Genomic DNA, 27,522 nt, shown 5'->3' with positions numbered 1-27,522 from the left:
CTTGTGGTCTTAAAAATATTTTCACTCCCCACCACCCCAGCATAAGTGGTATAGTTACATTCCAAAGAGACCCTTTGACTGCACCACACCAATCACAGCCTAAGAGAGGGACAGAAAAGTGTTGGTAGCTGAGGAGGGAGCCCCCAGATGCAGCATCTATATGTTAAAACTCTCTTCACAAGACTACACTTAAACAGCCTGCACTGAAGCCGGCACGTGAACAAGGCTCTCCATTAAACAATGGAGTCAGGAAAGCTGAACCTGAGATTTTGCAGACAGCTGAGGATGTAACACAGGGTTGTGAGAGCAAGTCTGCAGCAAGAGGAGGAGCAAGGAAGAGATTTTCACTTTCTCCTTACCTTCGGAATGGAGAGATAACAGTGTCTCTCAGAGGGAATTGTGATTATTAATCGTGATGATTAATAGCCTTATCCAGTGGCCCATACATAGTAAATAACAATTTCCTTCCATCCTATTATGGCTATGAGAATTTATTTTTAGTTACCTTGAACTATTTTTGCTGTTCTCAGGATCATAATCACTGCTCTCAAGATCATCATCACTGGTCTCAGGATCATAATCAAATCCATCCCAACAGCCATTGTAGTGAACAATATTTACATGATCAAGTTTTGCCAATGCTTTTACTTCACGCTCCGCCTTCCTAGTTAAAAGGAACAGGGAACACGGCAGTGTCAGTGTACATCCCTCATAACAACCACAAAACACCTCATGTAATAGACAACTGTCTACATTCCCTTATTAAACCATTGCTGTGGTTCTCACATAGTTTTAGAATGGAAGCCAGGACATTCAAAAGGAAAAAGTGAACATACTGAAAAAAAACATAGCAGTTCTCACTCTCAAGATAAAATAAAAGGCAGTGGCCGGGCGCGGTGGCTCATGCCTGTAATCCCAGCACTTTGGGAGGCGAAGGTGGGCGGATCACGACGTCAGGAGTTCAAGACCAGCCTGACCAACATGGTGAAACCCCATCTCTACTAAAAATACAAAAAAATTAGCTGGGCACAGTGGCGCATGTCTGTAATCCCAGCTACTTGGGAGGCTGAGGCAGGAGAATCGCTTGAATCCAGGAGGCGGGGGTTGCAGTGAGCCAAGATTGCACCACTGCACTCCAGCCTGGGCAAAAGAGCAAGACTCTGTCTCAAAAAATAAATAAATAAAAGGCAGCGACTTAATGCCAAACATCAGACAATTTAAAAATCATCTGTAGTACTCTTGAAATGCCAGGGATGTCATTTTAATTAATTAATTTATTTATTTTATTGAGACAGAGTCTTGCTCTGTCACCCAGGTTGGAGTGCAGTGGCACAATCTTGGCTCATTGCAGCCTCAACCTTCTAGCCTCAAACAATTCTCCCACCTCAGTCTCCTGAGTAGCTGGGACCACAGGAGCACACCACCACACCCGTCTAATTTTTTCTATTTTCTGTAGAGATGGGGTTTTGCCACGCTGCCCATGCTGGTCTCAAACTCCTTGGATCTAGCAATCCACCTGCCTCAGCCTCCCAAAGTGCTGGGATTGCAAGCATGAGCCACTGGACCCAGCCAGTGCAATTTTTCATAGCTAAATCATACATTATGTTTTGCTTAGATTTGTGTTAAAATCTTTGGATTTCACAAGCAAACCACATTTAGGCAGCAAGGCTAGGTAACCCAGGCAGTGTGAAGTACCTAATTCAGGATTTTCAATGTGTGGCAAATATACACAAAGAGGATAACTTATGCAGAGAAGGTGAAATGGTGGAAGGCTTTATAGGGATGTGTTGCCAAGACCTAAGAAAATTCCATGCTAAGTGCAGTAAATAAATTGGAGATTTCAAAGATGAGGAAGAATAATCATTTTACAATTTTATTTTTTAATGCAAGAAGTTTTAAAGTATATGACACAAATTTGCAAAAATAAAAAAAATTACTGATACTTTGACAATCCTAAAATAATGTTATTTTAGATTCTTCCTTTTTTTTTTTTTGAGACAGGGTCTCACTCTGTCACCCAGGCTGGAGTGCAGTGGCAATGTTGGCTCACTGCAACCTCCACCCCTAGGGCTCAAGCGATCCTCCTACCTCAGCCTCCCTAGTAGCTAGGACCACAGGCACACACCACCACACTCGGCTAGTTTTTATATTTTTTGTAGAGACAGGGTTTCTCCATGTTGCCCAGGTTGGTCTCGCACTCCTGACCTCAAGTGATCCACCAGCCTTGGCCTCTCAAAGTGGTAGGATTACAGGCCTGAGCCACTGCACCCAGCCAGTCATTTTTTTTGAGAAGAGTCTTGCTTTGTCGCCCAGGCTGGAGTGCAATGGCGTGATCTTGGCTCACTGCAACCTCCGCCTCCTGGGTTCAAGCGATTCTCCTGCCTCAGCCTCCCAAGTAGCTGGGACTACAGGCGTACGCTGCCATGCCCAGCTAATTTTTGCATTTTTGGTAGAGACAGAGTTTCACCATGTTGGCCAGATGGCCTCAGTCTCTTGACCTCGTGATCTGCCTGTCTTGGCCTCCCAAAGTGCTGGGATTACAGGCGTGAGCCACCATGCCTGGCCCAGCCAGTCATTTTTAATGGCTGCAAAACAGCCATTGATCAGGGGACAGAACGAAATATATATACTCATTTCTTTACTGCTGGATATTTTGTTTGTTCTAACTTTTTACTGTTAATGAATGACACTGTGATTTATATCTTCTTGGATATAAATCCATAATTTGAATAACATTCTTTTTTTTTTTTTGGAGATAGGGTCTCACTCTGTCACCCAGGCTGTAGTGCAGTGGTGTGACCATGGCTCACTGCAGCCTCCATCTACTGGGCTCAAATGGTCCTCCCACCTCAGCTTCTGAAGTAGCTGAGACTACAGGCGTGGCTACCACACCGGCCTAATTACTGTATTTTTTGTAGAGATGGAGTTTTGCCATGTTGCCCCAGGCTAGTCTCAAACCCCTGGGCTCAAGTGATCCACTCACCTCAGCCTCCCTAAATAGTATTCTTTTTATTATTTTTATTTTTTATTTTTTTTTGAGAGGGAGTTTCGCTTTTGTTGCCCAGGCTGGAGTGCAATGGCGTGATCTGGGCTCACCACAAGCTCCGCCTCCCGGGTTCAAGCAATTCTTCTGCCTCAGCCTCTCGAGAAGCTGAGATTACAGGCATGCGCCATCACACCCAGCTAATTTTGTATTTTCAGTAGAGAGGGGTTTCTCCATGTTGGTCAGGCTGGTCTCGAACTCCTGACCTCAGGTGATCCGCCTGCCACGGCCTCCCAAAGTGCTGGGATTACAGGCGTGAGCCACCACACCCAGTCCCTAAATAATATTCTTAGAACTCATTCCCTAGAATGACAAATTACGAGGTAGGGCCTATTTGGCCTCCCCTTGAATCTAAGCTGGCTTCAGTGACTTGTTTAACCAATATAACTTGATGGTAGTGACGTTCTGGAACTCCTCAGATTAGGTCAAAAGAAGCCTTGCCACTCACTCCTGATCTTTTGGATGACTTGTTCTGGGGACAATCCTTCTTGAAACCCAGCCACCAAGTTGTAAGAAGCCCAATCCCCATAGGGAGGCCATGTGGAGGTATTCCGATTGACAGTCCCAGCTGAACTTCCAGCCCACAGCCAGTGTCAACTGCTAGCCAGCTTGGATATCCAGCCTAAGATAGGCTGTAGCCAAGGTTTCAGATGACTACTGACTGCAAATCCCTCTGAGACCCCAAGTGAGAATTGTCCAGATGAGCACAATCAACCCATGGAACCATTAGAGACAGCAATAAATTGCTGTTTTTAAGCACTGCATTTTGGAGCAGTGCCTTATACAATAACAGACAACCAGAGAACAATTACCATCTAGCTTTTATCTTAGACAAAATCACTTCACATCTCTGGATCTTAGTCTCCTCATCTATAAAATAAGAAGGTAAGACTAGAACATCTCAAAGATCACCTATTTTGTGGGTAATGACAGGTTCTATATGGTGCCACGGTTTTTAAAATACGGAGCATTTCATGAATTTGCATGTCACTTTAAAGCAAATGACTCTATAGCTTCAGTTCTGAAGATAGCACCAAAAGGATGATCAATGGTATATCCATTTTTATTGAAATAACCACAGTAAAGTGAGATCATCTCGGAGTACGCCAAACTCATCTTGGTAGAATGAAATGTTTAATGAGGATCAGAAAGAAATAAGTGATACCCTAATAAAGAAGAGAGAAGCATAAAAAAGAATAGTGCAGATTCAGCGTACCTTGCCATTCAAAAAAATGTAAACATTTACTACTTACTCGTTATTATATTTAACACGTTTAATAACGTAAGTCTTTCCGTCAATTCTGTGTTTTGCTTTGAAAACTTGGCCAAATCCACCTGAGCCAATTAATTCTATTTCTTTAAAATCCATGCCAAACCTTAAAGATAAAAACCACTGTTATTTTGACATTTCATGCTCAACCCCCACCCCCCCCGCCTCCCCACTCCTTTCCCTTTAATGTCACTTGTGAAATGGACAATAAAACAAATTTGATTCTCTCCTTCTGAATAAGAAAGATCCACTTGGCAGAAACTCTTGACTCACAAAGAGTAGTCCTCTCACTCCTCCCAGGGCGAGTCCAACATAACATATTACCCCAGGCAGTCACAGTCAACTCCTGGCTTTTCAAAAGTCATGATAAGTCCAGGTGCCATGGCTCATGCCTGTAATACCAGCACTTCAGGAGGCCAAGGCAGGTGGATCACCTGAAGTCAGGAGTTCAAGACCAGCCTGGCCAACATGGTGAAACCCCGTCTCTACTAAAAATACAAAAATTAGCCAGGTGTGGTGGCGAGTGCCTGTAATCCCAGCTACTTGGAAGGCTGAGGCAGGAGAATTGCTTGAATCTGGGAGGCAGAGGTTGCAGTGAGCCAAGATCACACCACTGCACTCCAGCCTGGGCGACAAGAATGAAACTCCATCTCAAAAAAACAGAAAAAAAATAAAAAAGCCATGATAAAAAACCTATCACAAATACAAAATGTTCAAAGGAATTGCTATATTGTGCTCCACAGCTACTATCATCAAGCTGTTATAAGAGAAATGGGCATACACTCTAAGCCCGCCTAGGTTTCTACTTGGTTTTCTCTTCTCCCTCAAGCTTCGTGTTCCATCATTAAGACCTGTCAATTCTACCTCCAAAACACATTGCTGGTATCCGCCCGCTTTCCTCTGCCTCCAATATCTTCACCCCAGTCCATGCTTCCATTAGGCCATAGCAGTACCTCGTTAACTGGATCCCCACTTCCTCTCTTCCCCCACTCCAATCTATGATCCATGCAGCAACCAGAGGGATGAAAACTGAGTTTGGCCATGTCTCTCTGTTGCCGAAACCCTCCAACAGCCCACCTTTGCATTCCACAAAAACAAAAAGCCCTTAAATGGCCTATAAGGTGCCAAATGAGGAGGCCCCTGCCTCCCTCAGCATCCTCATCTCATGGCACTGTGCCCCTCCTCATTGCACTCAAAGCACACATTCTTCTGTCTGTTCTCGAACTTTCACATCACCTTTTCCATCTTTACCTTCTCATATGCCCTTCCTTCCACCTAGCACCCACTGCTCTGTGCCCACTCATCCATCAGGCCTCCCCACAACTGTGACCCCAGAGAAACCTCGCCCCACCCCTGCTTCCATTTCTCTCCATGCCATTGCTTTCCTTTCACAGCTCTGACCATAGTTTGTTCCTGCAGATTTTTTTTTTTTTTTTTTTTTTTTGAGACAGAGTCTCGTTCTGTCACCCAGGCTGGAATACAGTGGTGCGATCTCCGCTCACTGCAACCTCCACCCTCCAAGTTCAAGCGATTCTCCTGCCTCAGCCTCCAAAGTAGCTGAGACTACAGGTGCATGCCACGACACCTGCTAATTTTTGTATTTTTAGTACAGATGGGGTTTCACCATGTTGGCCAGGCTGGTCTCGAACTCCTGACCTCAAGTGATCCATCCGCCTCAGCCTCCCAAAGTGCTGGGATAACAGGCATGAGCCACTGTGCTTGGCCTGTTCATGTAATTGTTTATTTAAAGTCAGTCATCCCCACGAAACTCCATGACAACAGGGACCATTTTATTTGTTCCTACCATAAACCTGATGCCCAGCACAGTGCCAATTCTATATTGGGTGCTTAATAAACTTTTGATTCTGTATTGTTTTTTAAAGTTTTATATTGAATGACCCGCCCCGCTGATGCAGACAGGTCTCCATTGTTTCAGACATTTCATTTTAAATCCAAACATATTGTCTACAGCAGAGTAGACTTTTTTTCAAGTGAAATCTGATATGGAGCTAGAAAGTAGAAAACAGATACAAGTGGATCAATTCTAATTCCCGCAGAAGTATTTTTTTTAATCACTGATTTACAGGAGTACTTGTTTTCAATATTAATAACTTGTATAGATGTCAGAGAAATCCACATAAGCATCACAAAGATCTACAATTACCACATTCCATTTGGATCTGTCTAAATATTACTTCTCCAAGAGACATGATCAATTGTGCGCCGGATAGTGCAATGTCAATTAAACTGTTCGGGTGGAAGTATAATTTAGCCTTATAATGGGCCCTCAAGAAACTTCTGTTGAATGAACAGCACATCTTTAAACAAATTCTATTTCACAGTTCCATCTTTGACAGAACAGGAGCATTACCATCTTGGACAAGCACCACTACTTTAAGTTCCCCTTGATTAAAAACTGCCTAAATCCAGCCCCAAAAACAACAGCCTAATAGCTAATGTCAGCATGACCATAAACCACAAAAGACACCTCTGACCAGAAACCTTCCAAATCTGAGATAAATCCCCTCCAACCAGAGACATGCCAACCCCAAGATAACCACCCCTCTGACCAGAGACATTGTAACCCCACAATAAAACTCTCCTCCACTCAGAAACATTCTGAACCTGTGATAAGCTCTCCCTCCCTAAATCCTCAAGTACCCTAAGTCTGTAAGAGAGAATGTTCCTGATCAAAATCGGCTAGAAGCCCCTCTCAGGTTTATTCTTCAAAATAAACCCGTCTTTGACTGTCAGCCACTTTTCATGTTTCCTTTTTATTTCTTCAACTCTTACATTTGGTGCCGAAACCCAGGATGGGTGTTGGGGGTAGAGGCTCTCTTGCAACCCAGGAAGCAGTGGGCAGTGGCAGTTCGTCCCAAGCTAACTCCTGGATCCTGAGGATCTCTGGCCACCTGTCACGTCTTTTCTCTCTCTTCACTTTTCAAGCAATTTGCATGAGGAGGATAACTAATCTGAAGGGGACTGCGAGGCTTGGGCTGGGGCTACTCCCCAGTGGGTTCTCAAAACCCTCAGGTCTCAGGAATCCACCTCTGACTGCCTGCAACGGGTATTTTGCTCTCTAACCCTTATCCACTCTTCCTCCCTCTTCTCTCTCTCTCTTCCTCGCATGGCTCCAGTCCAGGAGGTCCTTTGCTGATTCCAACCAGAACATCCAACATCAGACACTAATCCAGCCAACTGGTAAGAATCGCCTTCCCTGGCTTTCTCACAGTACCCAGAAAAGTCAGGTCTGCTGTCCTGGTCCTTGGAGGACCAGTGGGACTAAGTTGGAAGAAATCTTGGGGACACCCAGTTTCTTCTCAGCTTAACTGTCCTCTTTACAAAGAGGATTCCAGGTCTCTGTCTTTTGTCTGGGGACGCCTAGAACAAAAACAGACACTCTCAGCCTCCTCTTATCAGTCCACATGGGTGTCAAACTATCCCACATTCCTATGTCCTCTCCACTGGACTGTCTCCTTCACAACCTCACCAAACTTGGCTTATGGGGGAGCCTAAAGCCAAAGTGTTTAACTTTTTATTGCAACACGGCCTGGCCCCAATACAAATTAGATAATGACAGCCGATGGCCTGAAAATGACACCTTTGACTTTCAAATTCTCAGGGACCTTGACAACTTTATAACCAGGAACAACAAACGGCAAGAGGTTCCCTATATTCAGGCTTTCTTCTACCATAAATCCCGACCCTCCTTATGTCAAGCTTGCACCCTTCATGAAATCCTTCTAATTAATGAAAACCCTGGGTCTCTCCTTCCTCTGAAACCTCTTCTCCTGAAACCCCTTTTGACCCTGCAGATGAACGCCCTCCGTACTCTCAACCCCTGCATCCATTTCTCACCCATGCAAACCCTCCATCTCTTTGGCCCCTCCTGCCTCCAAGCCTTTAGTGCCAAATCCCACCCCTCCTCCTTCTCCACCCATTACCCATTCAAAAACTACTCCAGCCAGTCAAAACACCCCTGCCATTCTCCCTCTCTGGGAAGGGGCTGGGGTTGAAGGCATTGCTCATGTTCATATCCCTTTCTCCATGTCTGATTTGTCACAGATCAAACAGTGTCTAGGATCTTTCTCTGAAAATCTCTCTGTCACAGGGAATTCCTGTGCATAATCCAATCCTTTAATTTAACTTGGCATGACATTTATATAATTCTAACCTCCACCCTCACCCCTGACGAAAAAGAGCGCACCTGGCATTCAGCTGAAACACACACAGATGAACTCCATAATAAAGCCCCTATACAAAATCCAGTGGCCAATGATGCAGTCCCCCATAGAGGCCCAGATTGGACTTGCCAACAGGGAGACAATGGCATCAGGTGAAGAGACCACATGATTACCTGTCTCCTCACGGGCATGGACAAAAATGCCCATAAGGCAGTTAATTATGAAAAGCTCAGAGAAATTACACAAGAGCACCAGTAAAACGCTGCCCTTTTCTTATCACACCTCACTGAAGCTATGCTAAAATATACAAATTTGGACCCAGAATCTAGAGAAGGTCAAACTTTTCTCTACCTCCAATTTACTTCCCAATCCACCCCAGATATTTGGAAAAAATTACAAAAATTAGAGGAGAGCCCCCAGACATCTTGGTGGGAGCTCCTAAATGCGACCTTCCATGTCTTTAACAACAGAGATGAGGAACAAAAAATTCAAGAGGACAAACATCTCCATTTAAAATACCAGATGCTTGCCTCTGCTGTCCAAAAGTCAGTTATACGAAAGCCTTCTAATAACCCAAAGGGAAACTCCCCCACCTCTCCAGGAGTCTGTTTTCAATAGGGCAACCCTGGACACTGGGAAAAGGCTTGTCCTATCCCCTGGCCTCCCACCAAACCATGCCCAACTTGCAGTCTTTGGGGACACTGGACGATGGAATGCCCTCAACAGGGACACCTTCCCCATTCGGGTACCGCTCATAATGAAGCCCCCCAAACATTACAGGAGGAAATCTCTTCACTGCTGGTGCTGACAACGGAAGACTGAGGGTACCCGGCATCCTTCGCCCCCACATCTAGTGAGTCCACAAAACCCAGGTTAATTGGGACGGTATCTGGTAAGATTATTTCCTTTCTTTTGGATACTGGGGGAAGTCTACTGGCATTAACTGAATATCAAGGCCCATTAGAATGTTCATTTGTTTCTGTTGATGGCATGAAGGGCATACAAGAAACCCCATACAAAACACTGCCTCTATATTGCTCATTTCAGGGAGTCACCCTCACTCACTCTTTCTTGGTCATTCCTCATTCCCCTACTCCTGTTCTAGGAAGGGACATCCTACACAAACTGGGAGGAATCATTCATTTATCAACCCTACACCAAAGCTACCCCTATTTATTATCATCTCAAGAACAGAACCCTTCCTCAGACATTCCATATCAAACAGACTTAAATCCCAAATTCCTCAGCCCTGTAAATCCCATAGTATGGAACACTGACTCCCCCATGTTAGCTACCCACCATTCTCCAATTCAAATTTCAATGAAGGATCCTAAATGTCAAATAGTGGTCCCACAATATCCCCTAATGGATTATGCGGACTCAAGTCCATCATCTCCCAACTTTTGGCTGCCAATATTTTATTTTATTATTTTATTTTATTTTATTTTTTTGAGATGGAGTCTTGCTCTTGTCACCCAGGCTGGAGCTCAATGGCGCAATCTTGGCTCACTGCAACTTCTGCCTCCCAGATTCAAGTAATTCTCCTGCCTCAGCCTCTTGAGTAGCTGGGACTATAGGTGTGTGCCACCATGCCCAACTAATTTTTGTATTTTTAGTAGAGATGGGGTTTCACCATGTTGGCCTAGACTGGTCTTGAACTCCTGACCTCAGGTGATCCACCCGCCTTGGCCTCCCAAAGTGCTGGGATTACAGGCGTGAGGCACCAACCTGGCCTGGCTGCCAATATTTTAATCCCCACCCATTCTCCCCACAATACTCCTATTCTCCCAATTACAAAACCAGATGGCTCCTATAGACTGGTTCAGGATTTGCAACAAATAACTCCACTACTGTTCTGTTTGTCCTGTTGTCCCAAACCCCTATATCCTCATATTGCAAATTCTTCCCAATACTAGCTATTTCTCTGCATTAGACCTCAAAGATGCCTTTTATATTATCCCTCTACCTTCCTCCTCTCAAAACCTTTTTACTTTTACTTGGACTGACGCTGACACAGGCTACTCCCAACAACTCACCTGGACTGTCTTCCCCCAGGGGTTTAGGGACAGCCCTCACTATTTCGGTCAGGCACTTTGATTGGACCTTTCCCAACTACCTCTACAACCCAGTGTTTTGCTTCAATATGTGGACAATTTACTTCTTTGCAGCCCCTCTCTAGAACACTGTATTCAACACACAGCCAGGCTTTTAAATTTTTTGGCTGAATGTGGGTACCAGATATCCAAAAGGAAGACCCAATTAACCTCTCCAAACGTTTCATAGCTAGGATTAATCATAACTCCAAATACCAGGGAAATTCCACTAGCATGAAAGCAAGGCATTCAACAAGTCCCATTTCCTAAGACAAAAAGGGACTTATTTTCTTTCCTCAAATTAGTGGGATATTTCTGATTATAGATAGCAAATTTTGCCACTATCACTAAACCTCTTTATGAACACACAAGAGGAAATCTTGATCAACCACTCACTCCCACCCCAGACCTTTATCATGCTTTCTGTCACCTAAAATGTGCCTTATTACAGGCCCCCACTTTAGGCCTTCCAAACCCCCTAAGACCTTTTCATCTATATTTACACAGTTCTCATAATCAGGCCCTTGGACTATTAGCCCAATCCATGGGAGATTCCCTCCAACCAGTGGCATATTCTTCAAAACAACTAGACCCCATTTACAAAACCTGGCCCCTTTGCTTAAAAATTTTGTCCACAGCCTCTTTAATTATCCCTGAGGCACAAACTCACATTCTACGAACCTCTTCAGGTGTTTTCTTCTCACAGTCTATAAGATATGCTCAGCCATAAGGCGCTCACCTCCATCTCATCCTCTCACATGCAAGCCCTACATTCAACCCTCCATCTCTCTTCACAGATGCTCACTCCTAATCCTGCTACTCTTTTATCTTCAACACTGATTTTGGACCCTGACCAACACTCATGCTCTGATCTAATTGAAAGTTCTCTTGCCGTGTTTTACCACCTTACTTCCACTCACATAAAGGGAGCCCCAGATTGATTTATAGATGGCAGCGCATCAAAAAACCCTCCCCGCCAAGCAGGATATGCAGTCACTGAGAGATATTGTGATGATACCCACTCTCTTCCACCTAGAAGAGTTGTAGAGGCTGCCCCCTTGCCTTTGGGCACATCCTCCCAACAAGCAGAATTAGTTGCCCTAATGAAAGCATTAACCCTAGCAAAAAACACACAAGTTAATATATACCACCAATTCTAAATATGTTTATAACATCAACCATTCCAATGCCCAAATTTGGAGCAAGTGGGGCTATCTCACAGCTAAGGGAACTCCTATCATTAATGGAAAACTAATCCATTGTCTACTAAAGGCAGCTCTACTTCCAAAAAAGGCTGCAGTTACCCATTGCAAAGGACATCAATCAGATAAAAGCCACATTTCTTTAGGGAACCGTGAGGCTGACTATTGGGCAAAACACACCTCAACCAACCATCCAATTCTCTAATATCTATTTCCCCTCACACAACATATCCCCTTTTATCCCAAACACCAAATACAACAACTAATCACAGCGGGGGCACAATTCAAACTCCCATACTGTCATACAAAACAAATTAGTCCTACCTGACCCTGAAAAAACAACTCTTGGCCAGGTGCGGTAGCTCACGCCTGTAATCCCAACACTTTGGGAGGCTGAGGTGGGCGGATCACGAGGTCAGGAGTTTGAGACCAGCCTGATCAACATGGTGAAACCCTGTCTCTACTAAAAATACAAAATTAGCCAGCCATGGTGGTGCGTGCCTGTAATCCCAGCTACTCAGGAGGCTGAGGCAGGAGAATCGCTTGAACCCCAGAGGCGGAGATTGCAGTGAGCTGAGATCGTGCCACTGCACTCCAGCCTGGGTGACAGAGCAAGAATCTGTCTCAAAAAACAAACAAACAAACAAAAAACAACTCTTTTATGGGACATCCACAACCTCTTGCACACTAGCCATTCCCCTCTACAACATTTCTTAAGTTCCCACATACACATAACCCCAGATATAAAGGAACAGTTGAAAGCCATTTTCCATCAATGCTGTATTTGCCAGAAAGCTTCACCCCATTCCAACACTGGACTCCCTTCTTTTCCAACCCATCAAGCCAGGGGACACCTTCCAAGACAAGACTGGGAAATTGATTTTACCCATATGCCCCCAGTAAAAAAGGTTCGATTTCTTTTGGTTCTGGTTGATACCTTTTCGGCATGGCTTGAGGCTTTTCCGACAACCAACAAATGAGCTTCGACTGTCACCTCCAAATTAATAACAGAAATCATCCCCAGGTTCAGGGTGCCTCCTTCTTTTCAATCTGATAATGGTCCTGAATTCATTTCTCAAATTACTCAAACACTTGCACAAGCCCTACGAATCACCTGGAAGCTACACATCCCCTATCAACCCCAGTCTTCAGGAAAGGTTGAAAAAATGAGTGGCATTCTAAAAATCACCCGCACCAGGTACTCACTCCAAACACACAAAGACTGGGTTACACTTCTAGCTTTGGCCCTCCTAAAAATTCGGGCACTCCCACGTAAACCTTTAATGCTCATACCCTTTGAACTCATGTATGGGAGTTTTGAGCGTAAGTATTTGAATTCATGCTCCTTTTGTTCCACCTCAGGGTCAAGCCCCACCTCTAACAACCCCTCTCATTTCTCCTCTTCTGCATATCATCCGCCATTTCATTTGGGAATATGCTGACAAATACAACTCCTTTAATCCCTTCCTACAGTCAGGAAACTGGGTTCTGGTAAAAGGTCCCAGCCCTACCCCCAATTCCCCCCTCACACCGAAATGGAAGGGGCCTTACCAGATCTTCCTCACTACACCCACAGCAGCAAAGCTCCAGGGACTCCCCAGCTGGTTTCATTATACTTCTCTCAAGAAAACAGACTTCCCTTCACTACACATCCAAACAATCAAATCTAAACCACCTTCAGCCTCTCTTGTGTCTCCACAGGATCCACTTCCCTTCATCTCACATGAATGCCAGAGGAAAAGGAAGAGAAATTCACCTAAGCAGCTATGTCTCTTTCTCTCCCAAACTTTCATTGCTTCCTAACTAGCCTTGTTACAGACCTTCAGTGGTATCCTTATGAAACTCTTATTATACATCCTGATCAGCTCCTTACTATTCCACGGGATTTATGGCTTCAAGGAACTTTCCAGGACTTTATTCCTACCCAAACTTTTTCCTCCTTTTGTTGTTTCTTTCTATCTAAATTCCCTAATCACATCAACCTCACCGATACAACCACTCCTCACTGCTATCAAACTAGAACGTTCTATAAAACTTACACAACCCCTCTTGCTGCAAGCTAACTCTTCCTTTGCTCCAGAATGCTGGATGTGTTTATCGCTGTCTTCTTCAGCTTATACATCCCTTCCTACACCCCTTCATGACCTTTTAACAGAAAACGTAACCCTAATCTATAAACTCCAAAAAGGAGCTTCCTTTTTTGAAAGAGCTGACAGTCTGGTTGGCGATTATCCCACTTTCAGGGTCAATCAGGCCAACACATTATTTCAAACCTATGGCAACTCCCTACAACGCCTTAAGCCACAAGGCCCTCCCATTGAAGGGCCCATAATTAAACACACCCCACTTTTACAACAAGCCTCACTTTGCTTTTCAGCCTCTGAGGGAAATTTCCGTGTAAGATCCTTAAACCTAACCAATGCAACCGCATTATCATTGTTAAACACCCTGCTGACCATCAAACTAACCGAGTTGACTACCAAGTATCACCTGAAACGAATGGAGCATTTCTGCAACCTGTTCGTTTTACAGCCTCTCCCTCAACCAATGCCTCTGGCCTAATTTGTGCTGCCCCTAGCGCCCACCTTTATCCATGGCTCAACATCAATGCAATGGTGCAACATCAAATCGTATTAAATGTGTAAAAAATAACTCTTCCTATATCGCTACTATAGTGGGTGTCTCCTTGACCTCCTCCTTGACCACCTGGAGTAATGAACCATAGGAAAGAAAAAACACCCATCTTTAATTCACTTGTTTTCTTTCTGTATCTCCAACTGTATTTATGACAAAGGCTTATTTTTTGTGTGAGTGGCACCAACACATATCTTTGTCTCCCCACTAACTGGACTGGAACCTGTACCCTAGTTTATCTTTCTCCCTCCATTGGACTAATTCCTCCTAGTCAACCTTTGCCCATTCCATCCATCCAATATGTTAGGAAGAGGAGGGCCATCCACGTCATTCCTTTAATGGCTGCCTTGGATATAACCTCCAGACGTGGATTGGGAGCAGGCAGATTGGCCACTCCCTTAACATACTTTAAAGCTCTTTCCACAGAATTACAGGGTTCTTTAGAAGATATAGCCTGAAGCATTATAAGAGTCCAAGACAAACTAGACTCCTCGGCTGGAGTAGTCCTCCAAAACAGATGGGGACTAGATCTAATAATGGCTGAAAAAGGGGACCTCTGCCTCTCATTGGGTGAGGAATGTTGCTTTTATCTCAACCAATTGGGCCTAGTAAGAGACGCTGATGAAAAACTTAAAGAAAGGGCTAAAAAGCTAAGGGAGTATCAAAACAACCAAATAGATTCTTGGTTTGGGAACAAAATCATAATATGGGTCATCCCATTCCTGGGCCCCCTCCTAATGATACGCCTAAGACTATTGTTCTTACCCTGCCTAGTTAATCTTATTCAAATATTTTTAACTGACAGGATCATGGCCATTTCACAGACAACTACCAAAAACATCCACCGACAGCGTTACCCCCTTCTTCTTTCTTCAGCACTTAAAATCTTACCTCTTGTCCACAGTATACTTTGTTTCTTTCATGTCAGGAAGGTCAAATCTGGGTGCCAAAGATCTAAAAATTAAGAGTTGAATGTAAAACTCAAACAAAATTGAAATCAAATATAACTTATTTAGTGTTCATGTTAACCTTTTTCTTTCTTTTTTTTTCTTCAGAGGCAAGGTCTCACCCCATCTCCCAGCCTGGAGTGCAGTGGTGTGATCATAGCTCACTACAACTTTGAAATTCTGGGCTCAGAGGAGATCCTCCCACCTCAGCCTCCCAGGTAGCTGGGATTACAGGCGTGTGCCACCATACCTGGCTAATTCTTTTTATTTTTAGTAGAGACAGGGTCTCTTCATGTTACCCAGTCTGGTCTCGAACTCCTGGACCCAAGCCATCCTCCCACCTTGGTTGGCATCCCAAAGTGCTGGGGATTACAGGCGCAAGCCACAGCATCCAGCCAACTTTTTTCTTCATAAAACTATATACTTACAGTTCTCCTCTGGCCTCTAATACTTTTTCATCCCTCCTCTGGTTCCTTTTTCCACCTTAGAGCGCTCATTGTTGATGCGTCACTAACCTCTCCTTTTCCTCCTCCAGACTCAAAACCTCAGGAAGTACATCTCCTTACACCCTCATCCTAGCTGTTATTCCTTACTGATGATAAGCCACCTGCAAATGGAAGTTTAAATACCACCTAAAACTAAACATATCCAAACTGCTGTCTTCTCTCTAAGCCCTTAACTCCTTAACTTCCTTAACACCATTAGTGCCATGGTTCTTGACTGCATCCTGTTCAAAGTGAAGCAATCTTCAAATCCTTTCTCCTTTACCTCTCCTTCATGCTTTCACTCAGCTACGGGGAACCTATTCCCTCAAGTCATGTCCACTCTTCCTTTACAGTCTTTCTCACACATTCTCCTCATCCCTCCTGACTGCCACAGTAATCGTGGCTGAGGGCACCTCATGTGCAGAACTCTCTTCTCTCCATCCAAGCATCCACATCTAGAACCATGTTTCTTCAATACATCTATCTACTGCTCAGAATATACTGGTGGCTCATAATGGCTCCTACTGCCATCTTACTGTCATTTCTGACTATATTTACATCTTTGCCTTTCTCTTCAGTTAATTGACATAGCATTTGACCTTTTTTAAATCCAAGTTTTTATGCTATTTTAACCTTACTTGTCTGCAAAATAATACACTTCTCTTGAAAACACTTCTACAGTGAAAACAGCCCAATTCCTTGCCAGTCTTGTACAAAATAATGCCCTTAACCTAATTACTCTAGCGATACCCCCAAAGGGCTTTATGTTTACAGTGTAGCATGTGCACATATTCAAAGATTTCTCGACACATCTAAAATTATTTGTTTATAGATTTCAAGCTTTCTGCTTCTGAAACTCTGCTCAAATAAGGGTGTACAATACTCTACAAGTATTAAAAACAATAAATAAGTCTGAAATAAAACTTCAGATCAAAATATGTTCAATGCATAATGATACTCACCTTTTTGCCTTCCTTTGATTATTTCTGAGACCATTCTATAACAAAAGAAAATGAGAAATAGTTTCAGATGACTAAATCAGTCATCTTCCTTTCTCGTTTTCCTTCCTCCTGTATATCTAGATGGCTCTCTGACCAATTTCTTAGTCCATCAGTGTCTGTATTCTCATCAAGCCCTGTATAAACACTTAGTATTGTAAGACTTAACTTTCTGCCAATCTAATGAGTTTAAAATAGTATCTAATTGTTTTGATTTAAATTTTCCTGATTCCTAGTAAAGCAGCTTTTAATATTTGTTGCCCATTTGGGTATCTCTTCTCTGAATATCTGTTTATACATTTTGTACACTTTTCTACTGAGCTGCTTGCCATTTTCTTATTGATTTGTAGTTCTTTATAACAGAATACTCTTGTAACATTAATCACCAAAAGCATGGATTTTGCTGTAAGTTCAACATTGCCTGCTTATGTGCACAAAAAAATTATCTGGTTTTTGTTTGTTTGTTTGTTTTTGAGATGAGGCTCTCACTATGTTGCCTAGGCTGGTCTCAAACTCCTGGGCTAAAGCGATCCTCCTACCTTGGCCTCTCAAGTGCTGCAGGCTACAGGCATGTGCCACTGCACCAGCCTAAAAAATTATCTGATTTCAAGTTTACTTTTAATGTTAAGTTTAATTCTAATTTTTAAAAACAGAAACGAACTATATTAGTGAATCTTTAAATATTATCCCATTGGTAGGAGAGAAAAGCAAAATCATAGGAATATATTAAAATATAAGGGTGAGTGAGGAAAGACAGAAGTGACGTGTGGAAGGGTAAGGAATGGAACTTAATTTTAAAAAAAGTCAAAAAGCTGCCGAGCCGGGCGCGGTGGCTCATGCCTGTAATCCCAGCACTTGGGGAGGCCGAGGTGGGCAGAACACGAGGTCAGGAGTTCGAGACCAGCCTGAACAACATGGTGAAACCCCGTCTCTACTAAAAGTACAAAAATTAGCCAGGTGTGCTACACGCGCACGTAATCCCAGCTACTCAGGAGGCTGAGGCAGGAGAATCGCTTGAACCAGGAGGCGGAGGTGGCAATTAGCCAAGATCTCACCACTGCATTCCAGCCTGGGCAACAGAGGGAGACTCCATCTCAAAAAAAAAAAAAAAAAAGTCTACTGAGGTATTATCATTTAGTAAGAGTGCATAAGATAAAAAATATAAAAATTATGGTGGAATACTGGAAGTTATTTTTAAATGAGGAAACACACAGAAAAATACGATTAAGGAGGAAGCTTCGAGACTAATACGATACCATAAGCAACGAAGAACTGTTTAAACTGTCACTGTTAGAATTTATCTCTGATGTATCTGCTGAGAAGTCACCTTCAGATGATGATTCAGAAGCGCTAGAAGAAAAGGGTGTAACTATTAGTTTATTAATTCTGTTTTTATCACTTATTTCTTTCCCTAAATTCTCCTTAAACATAAAAATCTGTCTTTCAGACAGAAATATGAATATGTTAAGTATCTCAATTGTTTGTCTACACTTACAGTGTGCTGGTCACTAAAGAGTTGCTTTGGGAGTCACACGTAGTAGCAAAAGAACCAGAGGACAGGTAGTCAGATTTCTGAAAGAAAAAGTATCCCTTAGTAGGCTTAAATACAACTAATTATTTCTCTACAGAGGCTCAGTTTCTGTGTACTATCACATTTATTTCAACACATTTACCAAATCCACAACCATAAACTATTACAAGATTAATAACATTTTTTGGATGTTTGGTCTGGATTTTATTTTATTTTTTATTTTACTTTTCTGGATCACAGGGCAGATATTTTGTTTGTTTCTTTCTTTTCAGACAGGATCTGGCTCTGTTGTCTAGGTTGAAGTGCAGTGGCACAATCTTGGCTCACTGCAACCTCCACCTCCCAGGCTCAGGCAATCCTCCCGCCTCAGCCTCCTGAGTAGCTAGGACTACAGGTACATGCCACCACACCCGTCTAATTTTTTTTTTTTTTTTTTTTTTTTGTAGCGACATGGTTTTGCTGTGTTGCCCCGGCCACGTGGTCTGAAACTCCTGAGCTCGGCCAGGTGCAGTGGCTCAAGCCTGTAAACCCAGCACTTTAGGAGGCTGAGGCGGGTGGATCACGAGGTCAGGAGTTCAAGACCAGCCTGGCCAACATAGTGAAACCCCATCTCTACTAAAAATAAAAAATTAGCCGGGCACGGTAGTAGGCGCTTGTAGTCCCAGCTACTCAGTAGGCTGAGGCAGGAGAAGTGCTTGAACATGGGAGGCGGAGGTTGCAGTGAGCCGAGATCGTGCCACTGCACTCTAGCCTGGGCAACAGAGCGAGATTCCATCACAAAAAAAAAAAAAAAAAAAACTCCTGAGCTCAGGAGATCCACCTGCCTTGGCCTCCCAAAGTGCTGGGATTACAGGTGTGAGCCACCACACCCAGCCCAGCCTGGAGTTTAAAAACCACCCTGAGTTGCCACCAGAAATTTTATCCCTCTGAGGCCTCATGGCCCCATGGTGCATGGCTCATCGGTACGACACAGAATGGAGGAATCATTTTGCTAAATCACTGGCTGTCTTGGCATAATGTTAACACAGTCTAACCTCAAGTCAACTTCAGAGGGAATTTTAAAACATAAGAATTTAATCCAAAGGCAATACGTACCACTGAGGTTTCTTCTGATAATATCTGAAGATATGCAAGTTTAGCGGCCAATTGTTTTGCTTCCTGTTTAGTAGAACTTGTACCAATACTATATTCTTTCTGTCCCATTTTGCATTTATAATGAAATCTAGGAGAAATCATAGAAGGTACTTATCCAAACATGAAAAATATAGCAAATCCAACTTAGGATTCAAAAAAAATAACATATTAACAGAGATCTTAAGATAACACCAATTTATTAGATAGATTTATAGTTCATATCTTGCATAATTTAAACCCTCAGTAACATGCCTGACAATTTCTCTGAATACCCAGGATCAGCTGACATCTGAGCTTGCATTTTCCAGGCAATTTCTAATTTTTTGTTGCTTTGCTGAAAGATCTGGCACAAAGGCACTAAGTGGTGATTTTTTTTTTAATTCCCCAAAGGTCAAAAGATATGGAGGTAGAAAAGAAAGAAAGAGATCCAGTGAATTTTTTCAGAGGTGCTCAAATGGGAAGGAAAAAGCCAGCAGAGAAAGTAGGCTTCCACAGAAGAAGCTATGAGGTTACAGTGTAGGGGAAGAGCAAAGCATGGATTCTGCTCTAACTTCACCATTGTCTGCCATCTGCTCATGTGCACAAAAATTTGAGAAAATCCCTACAGTGCAGATTCCCTATACTAAAGTCCACACTCTCCTCCTATTAGATGTAAGGACATTTGTGGTTAGGCAAGGATACTTGGACAATTATATAAGAACTATTTTTAAGGGATAAAACAATGGACATGGCAATTTATATCACAGGGTTACTATCTATTACTGCAAAATGATTCCAGTATTTGAACTCCTTTTCCTTTATGTTTCTGTTGGAAGCCATCGAGAGAAACACATCGAAACAGGGTAAGTCTTCCCTGCTAGACCCTGAATTAAATAGCTGGGTTGAGTGACTGGATCATTTCTATAGCTCCTATTTTTTTCAGACACTGCCCCCCCGCAAACAGATTTCTTCTTTCTTTTAGGTATCTAATGTTAGCATAATTTAAAGAAACCAAAAAAGTGAGCTACAGAAAATAAAATCATCTCTTAATTATTGAGATTGACTCACAGATTCACTTTTGACTATTTCATTCCAATGAATACTATAACATTTTTCTCTTCCTGGTTTTGGCTCAAAAGCCATGACTGTAAATAGCTGAGTCAATTCATAGAAGTGTATCCTAAAGTGATGATTTGAACTATTTGCCATGTAGATATTTTTTTTCTTCTTTCTCTTTAACTGGTTGGTTGTAGTTGAAAAACAATTGCCTCATACTCATTTGATTTCTGCTTTTTTCAGTTCCAATCCATTCTTCATCCTATTTCCACACATCTTAGCTCACTGGTGATGTTCTCAGTAACTTTGAAACTCTAGTTCATCTGTCTCATCAGATCCCTCAAATCCCGGTCTCCTCATAGTCTAGGGCTAAAGCTCATTCCTTCTGATACATGGTATTTGTTCATTTAATCAAATTTGAAGGACAAATACCTGGACAAAGAGCTCCCTGATCTGACAAGGGTGAAGAGTGATTCTATACATGTGGCAGAGAGGTTTTCAGACAGTTACCACCATCATGTCCTCAATGATGAAAAGATTTCTGTATTCTTCGAGCAGTGGCACCCTGTACTCTCTTGGGTGTTCCACAGACTAAACCATCCAGCTACTTCTCTGAAATAAAGGATTACCCTAATTTGATCAATTATGGTAAATGGGTTCCATGGCTTCAGCAATTAAGCATTTTAATTACAAATTATAAATCCAATTACTTATCAATCATGTAAAACCTTGCATACAGAATGCTTAAAAGGACACATATTTCTGGAAACTTAGACACAAAAATAAACCAACTTTATTGCTTAAATACAATGAAACAGAAAGAAAAGCCAAATTATGTCTTACCCTTCTGGCCCATGCACCCCCGATGCACACTGTTCATAATTTACAGTTAGTCTTTTCTTCTGGGCAATTCTATTGATAAGGCCTATGTAATTCCCCATGGATAACCCTTCTGAAGAATTCGTTGTTGTCAATACTAAAGGACTAACTGCCTACAAAGAAAAAAAATTCCTGTTTAATATAAATGACAACAAAGATTTAACCTTTTAAAAATCATTCTTCTAATAAAATTACTAAATGAGCAATTTGAAAGACAACTTGGATGTTATATATTTTCCTATTATATTACCTTGAGCAAAAGTGTGACTATCTATCTCCCTCTACCAGAAAAAAATCGACGAAGATAGATTTTAACAATAGGAAAGAAGTCACTTTTTCTTGTTTGTCCTTGGAAAGTACTATAACACTTTCTAGCTTGTTATATCCTTTCTAATCTCAAAAAACAAGGCAAGAGATATTACAGTAAAGCTGTATACTGGATCATAACTTAATGAAAAAGATGAATATAATAGCATCATTTCTACTATTGTTATCTCTACCTTTTTTTCTTAGTCCGACAAAAATCTTGTCCAAAGTTTTGATATTTTATTTTTTTAATTTTTTTCAGACAGGGTGTCACTTTGTCACCCAGGCTAGAGTGCAGTGGTGCAACCTCAGCTCACTGCAGCCTTGACCTCCTGGGTTCAAACCATCTTCCTGTCTCAGACTCACAAGCACCTGGAACTACAGGCACACACCACCATGCCCGGGTAATTTTTTTGTATTTTTTGTAGAGACAGGGTTTGGCCATATTGCCCAGGCTGTTCTCGAACTCCTAAGCTCAAGTTATCTGCCCACCTCAGCTTTCCAAAATGCTAGGATTACAGGTGTGAGCCACCACACCCAGCTGAGTTTTGCTATTTTATTAATCTTGTCAAAAAACTAGCTTTTGGTTTTATTGATCTTTATTTTTTTATTTTTTATTTCTTTTATAGTAATTTCAACCACTGTTATTTTCTTTCTTCTGCTTTTTGGGGGTAAAACATTCTGTTTTTTGTTTTTTCTAACTTCTTGACTCAATTTTCTACCTCATTAATAATTATACTTTGCACTTTTGCTTGAGTTAAAAAAAATTGGTTAGAAGGGTATCTTTAAGTAGATTTTTCAAGAAAGAACCTTGAAACCTAAATTTTCCCAACATTTTCCAAATCTGAGAATGGCCCTCTGCTGTCTAAAATGCAAATGACTTCATGTCTCATTTTATAAGCATTGCTACACTATCTCCTGGTTTATAATGTCGCTGTGCACAGCATGAAACTTTAAAAATTTTTACATTTTACATAGTTTTCCTCTTCTCTCTAGATGCTTATAAAATTCTTTCCTCATCTCTGGAGCACAGTACTTTCATAAGAATCAATGTTGGGGCCGGGCGCGGTGGCTCACACCTGTAATCCCAGCACTTTGGGAGACCGAGGCGAGTGGATCACGAGGTCAGGAGTTAAACACCAGCCTGGCCAACATAGTGAAACCCTGTCTCTACTAAAAATACCAAAAAATTAGCTGGCCGTGGTGGTGGGTGCCTGTAATCTCAGCTACTCAGGAGGCTGAGGCAGAGAATTGCTTGAACATGGGAGGCGGAGGTTGCAGTGAGATTGTGCCACTGCACTCCAGCCTGGACAACAGAGCGAGACTCTGTCTCAAAAAAAAAAAAAAAAAAAAAAAGAATCAATGTTGGTCTGGGTGGTTCTAAATTTTCCTGTATCTATTAAGTTGTTTTAATCTGCAGGCAAGTCTTTCTTTATTTCATAAACATTGTCTGCTGAAATCTCTTCAGATCATTTTCTTCTGCACTATTTACTCTGTTCTTATTTTCCGGGATACCAGTCACATGTATATTGGTTCTCCATTACCTGCTCTCTGTAAACACTGGGCTCGCTATATCCATGGGTTTCAAATCCCTGGATTCAACCAATCACGGATCAAAAATATTTGGGAAAAAAATGATGGTTGCATCTGTACTAAATATATGCAGATTTTTTTTCTTGTATTATTCCCTAAACAATACAGCATAACAACTACTTATAGCTGGGTGTGGTGGCTCATGCCTGCAATCCTAGCACTTTGGGAGGCTGAAGTGGGCAGATTGCTTGAGTCCAGGAGTTCAAGACCAGCCTGGGCAACATAGTGAGACTCCATCGCTACAAAAAATGCAAAAATTGGCCAGGTGTGGTGGCTCGTGCCTGTAGTCCCAGCCAGTTGGGATGCTAAGGTGGGAGGATCACCTGAGCCTGGGGAGACTGAGGCTGCAGTGACCCTTGATCATGCCACTGCACTCCAGCCTGGGTGACAGAGTACGACCCTGTCTCAAAAAACAACAACAACAACAACAACAAAACTATTTACATAGCATTTACATGGTATTAGAGATATTATAAGTAATCTAGAGATGATCTAAAGGATAATCATGTACTACATAATGACATTTTGGTCAACAATGGACTGCATAAATGACAGTGGTCCCATAAGATTATAATGGAGCTAAAAAATTACTGTCATCTAATGAGGTCATAGCCACTGTAATGGCTAACTTTTCATATTTTTAGTACAGACAGCATTTCGCCATATTGCCCAGGATAATCTTAAACTCTTGGGTTACAGCACAATGCATTACTCACACATTTGTGGTGACACTGCTGTAAACAAATCTACTGTTCTACAGTCTTATAAAAAAGTCTAGCACACACAATTATGTATAGTACATAATACTGGATAATGATAAGTAACTGTTACTGGTTTATATATTTACTATACTTTTTTTTATCATTATTTTAGAAGTTACTCCTTCTACTTAAAAAAAAAAAAAAAGTAAACTGTAAAACAGCCTCAGGCAGGTCCTTCGGTAGGTAATCCAAAAGAAGGAATTGCTACAATAGGAGATGACACCTCCATGTATGTTATTGCTCCTGAACACTTTCCAGAGGGACAAAATCTGGAGGTGGAAGATGGTGATGTAGATGATCCTGACGCTGTGTAGGCCTAGGCTGATGTGTGTGTTTGTGTTGTAATTTTTTTTCTTTCTTTTTTTTTTTTTTGAGACAGGGTCTTGCTCTGTTGCCCAGGCTGGAGTGCAGTCAGAAGATCACAGCTCACTGCAGCCCTGACCTCTCAGGCACGTGATCCTCCTGCCTAGCCTCCTGAGTAGCTGGAACTACAGGCACATGCCACCAAGCCCGGCTAATGTTTTGTGTTTTTAGTACAGACAGGGTTTCACCATGTTGCCTAGGCTAATCTCAAACTCCCAAATTCAAGTGATCCACCTACCTTGACCTACCAAAGTGCTGGGACTACAGGCATGAACCACCACACCCAGCCTTTGTTTTGTTTTGTTTTGTTTTGAGACAGGGTCTCACTCTGTCACCCAGGCTGGAGTACAGTGGCACAATCATGGCTCCTCGACATCCCAGGCATGAACCGCTATGCCCAACCATGATTTAATTTTTTACAACAAAGTTTAAAAGTTAAAAAAAAAAAAGTTTAAAATTTTAAAAATAGAAAAAAGCTTATAGAATAAACATGTAAAGAAACAAAATATTTTTGTACAGCCATACTATGTGTTTGTTTGTGGTTTTGTGGGTTTTTTTTTTTTTTTTTTGAGACAGAGTCTTGCCTTGTCGCCCAGGCTGGAATGTAGTGGCACGATCTCGGCTCACTGCAACCTCCGCTTCCTGAGTTCAAGCAATTCTCCTGCCTCAGCCTCCCAAGTAGCCGGGATTATAGGTGCCCACCACCATGCCCGGCTAATTTTTGTATTTTCAGTAGAGACAGGGTTTCACCGTGTTGGCCAGGCTGATCTTAAACTCCTGACCTCAGGTGATCTGCCTGCCTTGGCCTCCCAAAGTGCCAGGATTACAGGCATGAGCCACCGTGCCTGGCCGCGTTTGTGTTTTAAGCTAAGTGTTATTTGGAAAGAGTGAAAATGTTAAAAATAAGAAGTTTATAAAGTAAAAGAGTTATAGTAAGCTAAGGTTAATTTATTATTGAAGAAAAAAATTTAAATAAAATGAATGTCGCTTATGTATACAGTGTTTATAAAGTCTACAGTGGTAAACAATAATGCCCTAGGCCTTCACATTCACTCACCACCCACTTGCTGACAAACTCAGGGCAACTTCCAGTCCTGCAAGCTCTATTTATGCATGGTATGTGCCTTATATGGGTGTACTTTTGATTGTCTTTTTTTTTTTTTTTTTTTTTTTGAGATAGGATCCCCAGGCTGGAGTGCAGTGGTACAACCTCAGCTCACTGCAACCTCCTTCTCCCGGGTTCAAGCAATTCTCCTACCTCAGCCTCCTAAGTAGCTGGGATTACAGGCGTCCACCACCACGCCCAGCTAATTTTTTGTATTTTTAGTAGAGACAGGGTTTCACTATGTTGGCCAGGCTGGTTTTCAACTCCTGACCTCAGGTGATCCACCCGCCTCAGCTTCCCAAAGTGCTAGGATTACAGGTGTGAGCCACCAAGCCCGGCCTTTTGTCTTTTATACTGTATTTTTACTGTACTTTTTCTGTGTTTAGATATGTTTAGATACATGAATACTAAACATTGTGTTACAATTGGCTACAGTATTCAGTACAATAATATGCTGTACAGGTTTGTAGTCTAGGAGCAATAAGCTATACTACACAGCCTAGGTGTGTACTGGTTGTACCATTCAGGATTGTGTAAGTACCTCTATGATGTTTGCCCAATGAGGAAATTGCCCAAAGGTGCATTTCTCACAATGTATTCTCCTTGTTAAGCAATGCATAACTGTATATGGGAAGATGTAAATAGGTTATATGCAAATACTATGCCATTTTATATAAAGGACTTGAGCATCAGTGAATTTTGGCATCCACAGGGAGTCCTGGTACCAATTCCCCACAGAGAGTGAGTGACCACTGTACATTATTCTCCCTACAATCGCTTTCATCTCTTTTTCCTTTTTTACTGTACTTCCTCATTTAGGTGGAGGGGACTCCTCCCAGAACCTGTCAGCTCATTTCCCACTGAACACTTCTCACCTTTCCATATTTGTTCAACTTTAGAGTATTTAACTGCTGCTGACACTCTAAATAACTATTATCCAGCTTTGCCCATGGTGTCCTAGGTGTGGCTCTCACTCAGGGTTTCATAGAAATGAAGATAGGGTGAATGACTGAACCAAACTCTTGAATGTAAGGGAACGTGTGAATGGCTTTACTCTGTATGAAGGTATTTTCTCACAGAGAGAAATAGAAAATGTATTTGCAAGTTCCCATTTACTAGGAAAAAATGGCAATCACTCACCTTCTTTTCCTTATTAAGTATCTCAACAGCTAATTTGGCTGCGGCATTTTTTGCTTCCTTCTTTGATCTACCTTCACCTTCTGGAAATTCTCTTCCATCTATTATAACTCGAAATGTAAACCTGATTACAAAGAGAATATTCATAAAATATTATACAACTCACGCAGTATCTAAAAACAAGTACGCTAGTCATCACTACCTCCTATGACTACCTTTGAGGGTTTGAACCTACATTCAATATAGCATTTAAGCAGTCACCTCAAACGGTAAAGCAGCATGTCTTGTTGAAGCATGGAAAGGTTTCTACCCTCTTTTCTCTCCGGAGTCATCTGTGGCTCCACCGTGGTTACCACTTTATGCCAAGAGCACTCTCACAAAACAAAAGTGTTGACCTCAAAGTTGTGCCAGAGTTGCCATTCTCCCAGCTTACATTTATAAGGTCATATCTTTTTTTCTTTTTTTTTTAATTTTATTATCATTATACTTTAAGTTTTAGGGTACATGTGCACAACGTGCAGGTTTGTTACATATGTATACATGTGCCATGTTGGTGTGCTGCACCCATTAACTCGTCATTTAGCATTAGGTATATCTCCTAATGCTATCCCTCCCCCCTCCCCCCACCCCACAACAGTCCCTGGAGTGTGATGTTCCCCTTCCTGTGTCCATGTGTTCTCATTGCTCAGCTCTCACCTATGAGTGAGAACATGCGGTGTTTGGTTTTTTGTCCTTGCGATAGTTTGCTGAGAATAATGGTTTCCAGCTTCATCCATGTCCCTACAAAGGACATGAACTCATCATTTTTTATGGCTGCCATAT

At 42.1% G+C, this 27,522-nt stretch overlaps 1 protein-coding gene across 17 annotated transcripts in view; it reads right to left on the bottom strand.

The window, feature by feature from the left end:
* Positions 1–27,522, bottom strand: part of EIF2AK2 (eukaryotic translation initiation factor 2 alpha kinase 2) — a 52,977-nt gene that overhangs the window by 15,437 nt on the left and 10,018 nt on the right. For all 17 annotated transcript variants that reach the window (XM_016943146.4, XM_016943150.4, XM_054677125.2 and 14 more), the window contains 9 exons: positions 26,704–26,824; positions 21,400–21,548; positions 19,483–19,609; positions 18,352–18,428; positions 18,113–18,206; positions 16,821–16,855; positions 15,318–15,380; positions 4,297–4,419; positions 506–664 (listed from right to left, as the gene is read on the bottom strand). In XM_016943146.4, coding sequence (XP_016798635.1) covers positions 506–664; positions 4,297–4,419; positions 15,318–15,380; positions 16,821–16,855; positions 18,113–18,206; positions 18,352–18,428; positions 19,483–19,609; positions 21,400–21,548; positions 26,704–26,824 — 948 coding nt within the window. The remainder of the gene's footprint in view (positions 1–505; positions 665–4,296; positions 4,420–15,317; positions 15,381–16,820; positions 16,856–18,112; positions 18,207–18,351; positions 18,429–19,482; positions 19,610–21,399; positions 21,549–26,703; positions 26,825–27,522) is intronic.

This window comes from Pan troglodytes, chromosome 12, assembly GCF_028858775.2.
Source record: "Pan troglodytes isolate AG18354 chromosome 12, NHGRI_mPanTro3-v2.0_pri, whole genome shotgun sequence".
Taxonomy (NCBI): domain Eukaryota; kingdom Metazoa; phylum Chordata; class Mammalia; order Primates; family Hominidae; genus Pan; species Pan troglodytes.
This window is presented reverse-complemented; position numbering and strand designations above follow the sequence as displayed.